The 12,706-nt window shown below is 45.5% G+C and overlaps 1 protein-coding gene across 1 annotated transcript; it reads left to right on the top strand.

Annotated features, from left to right (window-relative positions):
- The first annotated feature begins 1,264 nt into the window (after positions 1–1,264).
- On the top strand, positions 1,265–3,778 carry skida1 (SKI/DACH domain containing 1). Its single transcript, XM_041961861.1, has one exon. It carries the CDS (start codon positions 1,265–1,267, stop codon positions 3,776–3,778), a length of 2,514 nt encoding a protein of 837 aa, XP_041817795.1.
- Positions 3,779–12,706: the final 8,928 nt, after the last annotated feature.

Here is a 12,706-nt window from a genome sequence, read left to right as displayed (position 1 = left end):
ACATAAAACCCATTGGAAATACGATGGATTTATTATGGTACAGCCTGACATATGAATGTAGGTCTGCGCAGTCTGAACAGATATTGTAGGATAAGTAGGTCAGTCTATAGTCAACCACGAGGAAAAAAATCATATGGGGGAAAAACTAGAGCCAACAAAAGCAGATGAGTTGAGCCTTGGTCAGGCAGCAGGCGTGGAACGTGGAAAAGCAGCTCACCAAGTATAAAAAGCAAATGTCTTTGTTTAAGCTGCGCTGCGCTAACACACATCAAACTGTCTAAAATAGCCGGAGTGCGCAGTCATTTTACAAGCATACAATCGATTCCATATAGGACTACTACCGCGTGCGTTTTGATGTGGACCGAAAGGGAATAGCACACAATACATTCCAGTCTTATCATGACACTTGGCTCAGGCTACCTATTGTGGCTGCAGGCGACATGCACTATGAACTAGGCTGAATTTTCAGAAGCTCTTTTATTCAGCTATTGAAATATGAACTTGTCATAAGTGCATTATTTACACAAGCAGCGGGGTCTGTGGGCACAATTGTAAACTATTGTAACGGTGGGTGTGGGAGGGGGTGGGGATGGAATATCCATTTTTTTATTGCATCACCTGTCAGCGGCGTCCAATAGGCGTCGACTCCGAGGGCATTAATTGATGAAGGTGTCTCCAGACTGGCGCACCTCCCCTCTCTGTCATTTTATTTGCGCTCAACCAGCAGCCAGAATAGCAGCTGCATTTTAGCTCTTATTCTGTTTCTCTCTGTCTCGGACTCTCTCTCTCTCTCTCTCTCTCTTTCTCCCTCCCCTCCACCCTCACAACTCCCTCTCCCTCCCTCCCTCTCTCTCTCTCTCTCTCTCTCCCTCTCTCTCTCTCTCTCTCTCTTCTCGCTATTTTATCCCTCTGGCTGAGGCAGTGGTGTACACCTACCCCTCGTCCTGCTGCCGTCCAGAGGGGAGTGGAGCCGGCAGAGGCAGGTAGCAGCAGCCCCGGCTTGGTGGACGCATCCGTTCCTCCACCATGCCGGACCCGGGCAAAAGGCGACGAGTGGATGTTGTCGGCTTATTCAGCCTATTAGACACCGGCAGCCCCATTTAACTCCGCATGTCAAAGTTTGCATTTTCATGACGCAGCAGCAGTGTGGATGGATTAAAGGTATGAGCAGGATGCCTTGCGCTCGCGACCCCATGCCATTTACTGGTGAATCCATAGTGTACTGAAAGTGACTACATGGATTAATACATTGGATGCATACAACATGGGAGACCTGGAGTGTGGCTTTGAGGAAATGCAAGGAGTGAGGCTGGGATACCTGCTCATAAAAGGCAAGCAAATGTTTGCTTTGTCTCAGGTCTTCACCGACCTGCTGAAGAACATCCCTCGGACCACGGTGCACAAGCGCATGGACCACCTGAAGGTGAAGAAACACCACTGCGACCTGGAGGAGCTGCGGAAGCTCAAAGCAATAAACTCTATAGCTTTCCATGCCGCTAAATGCACCCTCATATCGCGGGAGGACGTGGAGGCTCTGTATTTCTCCTGCAAGACGGAGCGGGTGTTGAAGTCCAACAAAAGGAAAGCGAAAGCGGCGTGTTCCCCCGGGGACGAGGATGCGTCCCAGGGGTTCCTGCGTGCGGACGCCGAGCTGTGGAAGGAAAAAGTTTGGTTTAGTTTGCACGGTGTCCCGGAGACTCTCGCACTTCACAACAAAACGGGCAAGAGGAGAGAGCTGACTCCTTGCCTTACCGACTCCAAACTACCTCAATTTTACCACAAAACCCACGGACGGGAATACCGTTCGGTGACCAAGTCTAGTTACAAACACTTTAAAAACTATGAAACAGCGAAAATAACAGGGAACCGCGTTACCTTGAGCCAAAGGCACTCGTTTTTCCGGAGCGCTGTGAGCCGGCAGCCGGTGGTGTCCGCCATAGCTGCTCAGTCCAGGCTCTCGCGCTCAGCCGGCGACCTACTTCACAAAAGGAAGAGGAGGCGCGAGGGGGGCGGCGGCAGGGACAGCGCGAGGCACTCGTGGAGCAGGAGCAAACAGGCGCACCACCACGTACCGCCGGTGCTGCTCTTACAACCCAAATCACCCGGCGGCCACGGGACCTCTTTTGGTGCTTTCCACCTCGGTCCCGATTTCTATCTTGACCCCAGACCTCACCATCATCACCACCACCAGCACCACCATCACCACCATCATCACCACCACGAGCCGAGTTTCCCGGAGGGTTACAGCAGCGACACCGAGTCCAGCACCTACTCAGACAGGGCGTACCCGGACTCGGACTTTGGGTCCGGCTTCTCCACCACCAGCAACTCCGCGAGCTCAGAGGAGGAGGAGGAGGAGGGCGAGGATGAAGATGACACGCAGTCAGAGAGTTCAGAGGTCAGCTCAGACGAGGAGGAGAGCTCCTCTCAGTCCGACTCGAGCTCCGTTTCTAGCCGTGTGTCGGTGCAGAGCATTCGGTTCCGACGGGCCCGGGTCGGGTCCCTCGCCAAAACTCTCAACACTAGTAAAGCACCTTTGGTCCTGCAGCCCACGTTTCACTACAACAACCACCAGCAGCAGGAGAGGCAGCACAGGACCCTGGGGCATGCTGCCTCCTCGCAGGCAGGAGACAGTAGACAGGAAAAACGACAGAAATGTGATTTTATATGCAGTGAAACTAGAAAGGACCTGGGACCCTTACAGACACCAAAATTTAACTCAGGCGTCGTGGGGGAGAGCTTCTTCACCGAGTCCAAAAGGGAAAAGGCGTTTGAGGCTGGTCTAGACAGATCTGACCCCGCGGACGAGCTGGTCCCGTATTCACCGGGACCCAACCGGAATAAGGCCTTTCACCCCTCACGCGCGACACCGGGGCACCCCACCATGTGCCCCCCGGGACTGGGCGCACAGTGTGACCACGACAAGCTCCCCAAATGTGCTGACAAAAGGGAGGCGAAAGCCGCCAGCGTGAAACTGCCCACTACCCTGAAAAGAATAAAGATCGAGGCGGAGGAGTCCTCTGTGACCGCCGCCCCCCACTCGGACAGCGGCAGGACAGCCAGGACACCGCCCTTCAACCTCCACAACGTGAAAGTTAAAGTGGAGGAAAGCTGTGATGAATATGAATACCAGAGCCAGGCCACTGTAGTCAAATGTAAAGGAGATAAGACAGAGAGTAGCGGCGGCCAGTATCCCAGTGGGGCCATCAAACAAGGGGACTTTTTCAGCAGCGGGATTAAAGACACAGAGAGGAGCCCTGACGTGGTCCCCAGGCCCCCCTGTGGTCCTCAGGAATGCTGGAGCACCCAGGACACCCCGTGCGTCGACGAGGGGGAGCACAGGAGCAAAAACTGCAGGGCTCCGGTGCTGGGGAATAAGAAGTCCCGGGTTTCCAGGGCGCAAACAAAGCAAAACGTGCCCAGGGTCAACAAGGCTCCCTCTTCTTCCTCCTCCTCCACCTCCTCCTCCTCCTCTTCTTCTTCTTCTTCGCGTCCCGCGGGCTGCGACGAGGCATCCACGGAGGATTTACCTTGCAGACGCAAACGCAGCAACGCGAGCACTGTAGCATCGCCTGCAAAAACGCCTTTCAGCCTGATGGCAAACTTCCCATCCCCGCCGTCGCTGGTTGTTGGCAGCGACGGGGATTTGTGCCCTGCTTACTCCCTGAACTCGCTGAGGGGCACCGGGCCTCCCCCTCCGTCCCACCCCGTGTGGAGGTGGCAGCCAGGCGGCCAGATTCTCCCTCCCCCACACGCTCAGAGAACTAGGAAATACTGAGCTGGTTTTAAAGCAAAAAAAAAAAAACAAAACAAAACAAAAGCTCCCACCGTGTCCATCTCCAACCCAACCGCAGCCCGAAGTCTTAACCCGAGCTCACCAAATTGCTCGCAAATTTATCGGTGTGTATTATTATTTTTTCTTCCACACCCCCTTTTTTCTATGGATGGGTTTACATTCCGCTTTGTTTTGAAGTTTGATGCAGGAAAACCTGCAAGATCCCGTTTTTGGAGCCTCAGAAAAACGCCACACAGGACTGTGAAACACCGCTCGTGGATTTATGCTTAAAAAACTTCTTTAAAATAAGCTACCAATCCTAAGCAATATGTAAGGTTCTCATTATTGTGTTTACCCCCCCCCCCATTATTTCTTTTTCGCTTTTCTATGCTCGACCTGTTGGATTGTATGGTGCCAGGGTTTGTGCTTTGTCTGAAAGAGGAAAGGGGTGGGAAAAAACACACAGCATTCCTTGAGATGAAGCTACTCTTAATCTATCTGGGACTGAGAGCAAGTTTGACTTTGTAAATCACATAAAAAGGAAAAAAAAAATCAGGGTTTCCCATTCTGTGCCACTTGGTGTATTTTAGCCTATATATCAAAGCTGTGTTTTCTCTCTGTCATGCTGACCAGCTTGGCCACAATAGCCAATGTGTCCAGAGAATTATTAAAAATTGGTTTATTAATGCCTATCTATACATATTCACGGTTAAGCCTTTATTAGATTTGACAGAAATTTATTCCTGGTGGTTGTGGGGTTTTTTTTTCTAGAGTCCTTGTGATCTGGTTGTCAGTCTTGTTTTTTTTTTATTATTATTGTTTCTGCAGAGTATTTCCTGGTTTGCAAATGTGTCAGGTGTGCACAGGCGCAGGCCCAGACACAACACAGGCCTTATGTACAGACAATCAAAAAGAACAAGGCTCAGACCTTCATGGCACGTTAGGTCCCACGATAGACTCATATTCACGTCCCTCCTCCACTTGGCGACTGATTTCCTCTGCACACCATATGTGTCAGGGGCTGTCTGTTGTTTGCGTTTAGAGCACGAACATAAGTTTAAAAAAAAAGAAAAAAGAAAAGTAAATCACAGAGATGATAACAATGTCTAAGAGAGGCTATGGGTGGGATGTGATTGAGGAGTCACAGTGGGGAAAAACAGCACCAAAACAGCGTGAAACACCTTCTAGCTGCTCTGGCTACTCAGAAACAATGCGACAAAGCACAAGAGATAGGCTTAAATGCATTGCACTTTGATACTGTGGGGGGTCTTGTTTCAGCTTTAGGGTTTTCTGACTAGCCTGTGAAATGATGTCTGAGAGATGCTGATAGAAAAAAAGAAACAGCTAAAGACGAGTGTGATTTGGATGCAGACACAAAGGCCAAACTGCATTCATCTGACTGCTATTTGAATATTTAGGATTCGCCCATATGTGAGTTTCTAACCATGCCATTTGCTGATTTCCTGTAATTTAATAATATGCTAATTTCCGTGGAGCCACTGTTGTTCATTATTCTGGTTTTTGTTGGAGTCAATTGTCTCGATATGAGCTGGAAAAAAACAACCAATTATTTCCTGTTATTGGCTGTGCTCCTATCTGGGACACCCAAGATCCAAGATGAGTTTTTAGACCATTGCTCTCTTTATTTGTCATCATTTTTAATGTATTTGAATATGGCCGCTCAGTGAATGTACTACCCCCGACTTGTGTCTTTTTGCCCCTAAATTCAGTGGTAGCTCCAGTGTACACAGCATTTTTTTTAAAACCAGAAGTAAACCAAGCGGTTGAAGTTGCACCTACATGTAGGTATTTTGCGTAAACGTGTAGATGTTTTAATGGCAGTGCAGGACGCGCTCTGCTAATTGGCAGGCTTTTCTGCCTGCGACAAAGAGAGGCCCAGCTTATGGCGAGCCAGATCACAACAAACCCAAAGCCCGTGAATGATGTCAGCCCCCTCGCAAGCACAGCGAAGGGTGCATTCATTCAGAGGATTGTACAAACTATTTAATGGGTGATTGTAAAAAAAAAAAAAAAAGAAAAAAAAGGAAAAAAGATGTACAAAAAGTGAGTTTCACTCGAGCGTGGATGCATATGGTGGTGGATGTTCAGCCATGTGATTAAAGCGCCACTCTGCAGCCATGAAGCCCCAACTCACCACGGGCCTTATTCCCGAGGCTGGAAGCGACGGTTCAAACTTGAACTTATATTCTCAGCCTGTGAACTGGCTATTTCTGAAGCCACGGTACAAGCTGGTATATGAGCAGGCTAGCAGTTAAACGGAGGGGGTCGCACAGGGTTTGGAGAGGGGTGGGGTGGGGGGGTTGCTGTGTTGCGAGAGCGAAGCTTTCAACCTTTAATCCGCGTGTCAAAAGCATGGGCTGCACGGCATAGGAAGAAGAGGAATAGCCTGCGCCCAGAGCAGTGCGGGTTTGCCCCCTCTGACGCACCAGCCTATTCTCACGCAGCACTCGCACAATGCGCGGCTGAGGGGAAGGAGATGGTGGTAATGGCCTGTTGGGAGGGCCCTTCCACCGTTAAGACAAATAGCTCTCTGACAGTGACGCTATCAATGTAAACAATTGCATCGCGCAGCAGCGCGAGGCTGCGTGAACCCCCCCTCCCTCTCCCCTCCCCTCCCAGTCCCCTACCTCCTCCTCCTCTTCCCCACTCCCCTGCCTTCCTCATTCACTCACTTACTTCGCTTTTTTGATACAATACTTGAGGTCAGGTTTTTGACATGGAATTTGAAGTCACTGGTTGTTTATATGAAACTGAATATTTATTTTTGTGAATTTTCTGGGGTTTTCTTGTATATTGACTTTTTTCTTTGGTGTGAATATATATAGGACAACTGCACTCGAAATGAAAACTTGAACGGTGGATTTCTGAAGCACTTTCCCTTTCTTTTTTCTTTTTTTTTTTTTTAATTATGAAGCATTCATTAAACGCGACTGAGTGTAATTACCAGGCTCTTTCTCTTTCTTTTCAGTGTTTTTTTTTTTTTTGAGGGAGGCTTAAACAGATTGATTGATTGGTCTTGGATATGTGTTCAGTTAAAAATGTTGTTTATGCATTTTTATGGGTGTCCCTTTTCTTTTTCAATTATCTTTTATTTTGGGAACGCAGCTGCTTTTCATCTTTGATATTTCTTGCACTACCACTAAAAGGTCGCCAGCCTTGCAATTCACTCTGCAACACCAGTATTTTCATAAATGTTTAAAGGCGTTTAGGGAAAATTAGACAGACAACGGTTTTGTCCTGAGGCACAGAGGTGTCACATTTGAAAGGGAAAAGACATAGATCTACAGTATTGCTTTGTGAGAGCAGTCAAAGATGGCTGCGTCCAGTATCTTCAGTTCGGTTAAACTCATATAACAGTGAGGGAATCCCTTCCCCGGTGTATTTAAGGGCTGTGTGGCGGAAGAAGTGGTAGGCCTGCGGAGCCTGCAATAATAACAAGAGGCAAACCGCAGACATTTACGCATGCAGCATTTCCAACCACTGCACATGAGGTGGTGCAAGCCTACCCGCTTTAATACGCGAAGCAGAGAGAAACCTCAATAAACTGGCTTAAACAACACTCCTGCAGGGACGCTCGAGCGACTCATAAAGCAAACAATGCTGCAGCTTGCATGCATGTGCAGGAAGCTGGTGTGCAGAGATGGCCAGCGTGTCAAATAAAACGTTATTGCTCCCATCTAGAAACGGCTTCTGTAGAGTAGTCCTGCAGTAAGAGATTATTGTATGAAAAGACAATTTCAGAGTATAGTGATACCATAGGGGGTGGAATACAATAAAACTAACAATTCACATCCATACGTACCTGCTGTATGGACACAGAGGAGTACAGCTAAACTCGCCTAAAGGCTATTGGACTTTCACAGCTCTGTGTGTAGCACAAGACCAAGCAACTTTTCCAAGAAGCTTTGACCAGACTTGCCCTTCTCTCAGTCTGCCATGTTTGACGTGATGTTTCCCTGATTAATGGGACTCTGCGGTATATGGTCCAGGCCAAAGCCCCGAGGTTGATAAGGGGGAGTCGCGGCTGGCAGGCTGTCTGGCCCCGGCACGGCTGCTGCTGGAGCCTGCAGGGGCCACACTGGGAGCAGAGACAAGCCATTATACTGCTGCTGGCGTTTCAGGGTTAAATTCCAGTGCGGATTGGGAACCAGTAGACTGTAACTTCTATAGAATAACAATAGAGAGAATACGTGAAAAAGAACAAAACGAGCCTTAAGCGCAATTTGGCTTTAATAAATAAAAAAGATCACGTTTTCTAAAGAGCTCAGCTTGTTGCGCTCAAAATTATATTTGACGCTGACTGCACGTTTGGGAAACGAAGTTATGAGTAATGCTGACAGACACATGCCGCGTCAGGGTCAGCACTTTGCATTGATCTTTGAGACAATTAAATACACGGAGACCGATAAAAGCTGTCAGGGCGTTTTTATGCTGAATCTCTCAGCTGTGAAGTATTTGCCGGTCACTCGCCCCTGCGCACAAGGTCACTCACAAGCTCATAATATTTGGGTACAAAATATTGATAAACAAAACTAATCTTTTGACGTTTTGGAGCAACGTTTTGTGAGTGTTTTCGAGCAGGATTTAAAGCATCAACCATTATGTACTTAGCCGTATCTTTGCCTCTGTCAGTGTTCTTTCTCCATTTGTGTGAATGAATGAAGGAGCAAAAGAGTCCACGAAGCGGCTCTGCATGATAAAATGTTCTCAAACTCAGCTGCATAAAGGCCAAACCTGCAGACTGCGCATAGCACACGCTTTCTTTTTGCCTCCCTGCCTGGGAAAGCTGCAGGACCTGCTGCGGGTCTGAGGATGAAATAACATTTGCATCGTCAACCTAAAATCAAAACAAAGCTGACAGAAACTCCCTTAATTATCCAGAATCGAGGGCGGTCAGAGTAACTCAAATAAATCACTAAATCAATTCAGCACAAGTGCAGTGATTTCCTATTATATATTAAATTATGAATCATTTTGTGTAAATCATATATATTTTGTGGCACAATTCTCGTCTAAAGTCTAAATACACAATGCAAAACTCACTGAACAGCGTCATCCATGACTTTAAAGTGTACACACATGGTCTGGGCTCCTGACAACTGAGCCCATGTGCCACAGACCAATCGCGCACATGCGTTCAGATGGCTGTTATGGCTAAGAATCCAACAGTCAGCCGACTAATTTCAAAATAAAGGCTTGCTCTTTTTAATAAAGCGCAACACCACGTGGAGTTGAAGTGTGTGTCCCCACATAAGACCGAACGGAGAGCACAGCTTCTCTTTATAGTGTGACACAAACTCTCCCCATCGTGAGAAGTCGGTCTAATCTAATGGCTCCTCCATGCGCTGATCTGAGAGCGCTCCTCTGAGTGACCCACGTTCCCTTTTTAACGTGAATTTATACAAGCTGCAGACCTGAGACACAGCGTGGATAAAAGGCACAATAAAATCTCGCCCTTTTCTCTCCTCACTCCTGTATTTCTCTTTTCTTGGTATTAATATTTTGACCCTTTTGGCCTTTTTATGAGCTTTTTCATGCTTCAACATGAAGGTGCGCACACTTTAAATGGACTTTAAATGGAGTTTGAGTGACATGAAGGACCACCGTTTAATGCATGGAGGTGTGACAACACATGTCGAGGGCTTTATTGTATCCAAAGGTTTACATTTTCATTTACAACCCTAATTTCATACAAATACTGTTTTAAACATTTTGACAAAATAGGTACCAAACTTTTCCATTTACAGCCTATGTGCATGCTACATTTTAAGTCTATTGTGACTGACAATCAATCAATATGCCTGAAAGTCTGAGATCTCCATGAATTAACAATAAGTAGCGCAAAGGTCAGGGGCTCACAACATTATAATATTGATAAAATCACGCAGCTATTACGTAAAAGAGGAGTGATACAAAAGCGCCAATCAGAACTTAAGTTTTTATTTTTATTTTTTTATCCGGTCGTCCGAATCAAATAGTCCTGAAGTTTGGGTGAGTGGACTCTATAATGACTGACATCTGACATTCCCACATATGCATTAACATTTCCTCCACAGTCATGTTTATTCATTTCACTGAAGCCTCCATCACCGCGATCGTCGCTCAACGTGGAGGAGGGAGCAGCGGGGAAACAGCGCTGCCTCTGCTGGGTTTTACCCGGCGTCCCCCTGCACAGACTCGGCGTCAGAGGGAGGAATGGCGGCCTGAGCTGAGTGGAGAGAAGATGAGAAGAACACTGCTGTTCCTGCTGCTGCAGCTTTTCCTCTTGAAAATCACATTCAAACAGAAAATGCAAAATGTCAAAGTACCAAAGAAGCTGCAAATTAAACATTTAAAACTGATCGTGCTTTAACTAAACGGTCGCCTGTGCGTTCTTGGATATGGAAGCATTGAACTTTCAAAAATTTACCTTTGAAATTTACTAGATAAAAACAATCAGCTTTGGCTCCTGATACCAAACAAAATGTTATTTTTTATTTTATGTATTAATCAAAATGTGTGTTGTCATATGATTATTATTATTATTATTATTATTATTATTATTATTATTATTATTATTATTATTATTATTATGCCCATGAAAAGCAACATTCTGACTAACATGTCTCATGACCAAATTAGTGAGGGTATCTTTTTCTTGCAGTGACTCAGCTCTGTATTTTTCAGCCTGCGCGTGTAAATTAAGTTGAAACGCTCTCGAGTTAATAACTGACCCCAGAGCGCTGAAAACACGTTTAGAAAAGACACAGGGAGCCCGAAGAGCCGATGTCTGGTGGACTTCCCTGGCCAGAGGGACTGCATCGGGGGGGAGGAAGGGGAAAACCAGCACCAGAGGGCTTCTGCTCGGTCATGGAGCTCAACTCCATTTGTAAAGGCTTTTCTGCGGACAGGAGAGAGCCAGATGTAGCCTCATGTTGAAAGGAGACTGGAGCAACTTTGAACATACAATTCAATCAGTTATCAACAAGGCCGGTTCAGGGGTGTGCACTGGGCTTGTTTGGGCGATCAGTGTGAGTCACAGGAAGGCATTTCTACCACCTGGCCAGAAGTCTCTTCTTGTTTATCCTGCCATGCCATCAACATATTTAACTGGGTCTTATTTCTCAAACCTAAACTCTGTTTGCCCATCGCTTCTATTCTCTGCTGTTCATATATTGTGTTCCTATAGCCGATGGCTCCCATCAGAGGTTTATTTATGAATTATTCATCAGTTTGAACTAGAGAAGACTAATACAAAACTATTTTCACGAGTTCCAGTACTGGTGGGCTTGTGCAGATATTTTTTATTAGAATTAATAAAACATTTTGTTGATTGAGGGTGAGAAATTGCGCTTTAACTGAAAACCATCAGGTCAGGTTGATGTAGTTTTCAAACCTTATCAGGAGTTACACTGTCAGTTAATGTGACACAGAAAAATGTGGTTTTCAGCTGCAAACAGGGCTGCAGATTAAGACGAAAACGACTAAATTTAACCCCAAACGTATTTTTCAGAAATACATTTTGTGGTGACCCACATTTTAGATAAACAAAGTTAAAGTTTGAAATTCCTGTTGTTCATTTTTTTTAAACTGCCTAATCCCATTACACGAATGATTGAACATGTGCCATGTGTGAGCATGCTTCAGCAACCATCTTCAACTTATTATTAATATTATTATTTTCATCATGACTATTCTATAATATATCTTTATTAATAAAAATTAATTGATATTATTGCTTTCTATTAGATAAAAAAAACACTAATTGGTAAGGAAGAACTAATTGGGAAGACTACTATTTATGAAGGCCTTTTATTCAAGTCTTTGTATATAAATCAATACATTATTGGCCTTTAAACTGAACCCCTCCATACACACACAGACACACACAGACACACACGCACACACACACACACACACACACACATACACACACACACACACACTCACAGTGGTTTCTTTGTTGTAATCTGCCGCACTTTGCAGAAAGGCAACATTATTTGCATTTGAAGGTATGTCTACACATTGATTTTTATATTAGTTTTGCAAAAATAGCTCAAGCTTTAACAATATAATTGCTCTGACAGGGTTTATTTCACTGGTTTTACTGGCCACATTTTTCAGAGGTTGACCTTAAAGATGTTGAGAACTTTCCATCAAAACGTATTTCCATTAGACCATATTTACCACATAAGAATAGAAGTATATGTATAAATTAATATGTGCAGTCCTATCGGCACAAGATTAGATGATAATTTAAGATGCTGTGTGCTATCCTTTAATATGGGCTGATTCAAATGTTTCACTTCTGAAAACTAATATCTGGACACTAGTTCCCTTTATAATGTTGAGGACCTTACACACTATAGGGGGATTTGAACACGGCCACAAGCGGCGGTGACCTTTGACCCCTCATACCAGGGAGTTAGGACAAGGAGCCCAGGCTGGTTTGAGGATGAAAGCCACCAACACACACACAGAGAACCTCCTACACTGCTGCAACCACAACCAATGCCTCAAATTAAACTGGGAATACCTCAGACTGATACCTAAAATGTGTCGAATTTGTATTATCAGCACACAAGATAGAAATAATCCTTCTAAAATGATCAAAACACTGACAGAAAATGAGCTGGATTTCTACCAGATGCCTTCATACATTCAGGCCACAGCTTGTCGATTACTGATCACTTTGTCAGCGCCATTGACAGATATTCTCACCTACAGCCCTCCTCCTTCATTTCACTCTACATGTCAAACGTCAGACGGATGAAAAACTCAGCTTTTGCTTCAGGGCACGACACCATGCGTCAAAACCAGATTTGAGCAGATGAGCTTCTTTTCTTCTCCTCTTCAAGTGAAGTTTCTTAAATTGGAGAAATATAATAGCACTTTTTTTTTAGGGCTGTCTGGGCCCTAGCCAGATAAGGT

This window comes from Chelmon rostratus, chromosome 20 (genome assembly GCF_017976325.1).
Source record: "Chelmon rostratus isolate fCheRos1 chromosome 20, fCheRos1.pri, whole genome shotgun sequence".
NCBI lineage: Eukaryota > Metazoa > Chordata > Actinopteri > Chaetodontiformes > Chaetodontidae > Chelmon > Chelmon rostratus.
Note: the sequence above shows the minus strand (reverse complement) of the source record. Positions and strands in the feature narration are given on the sequence as shown.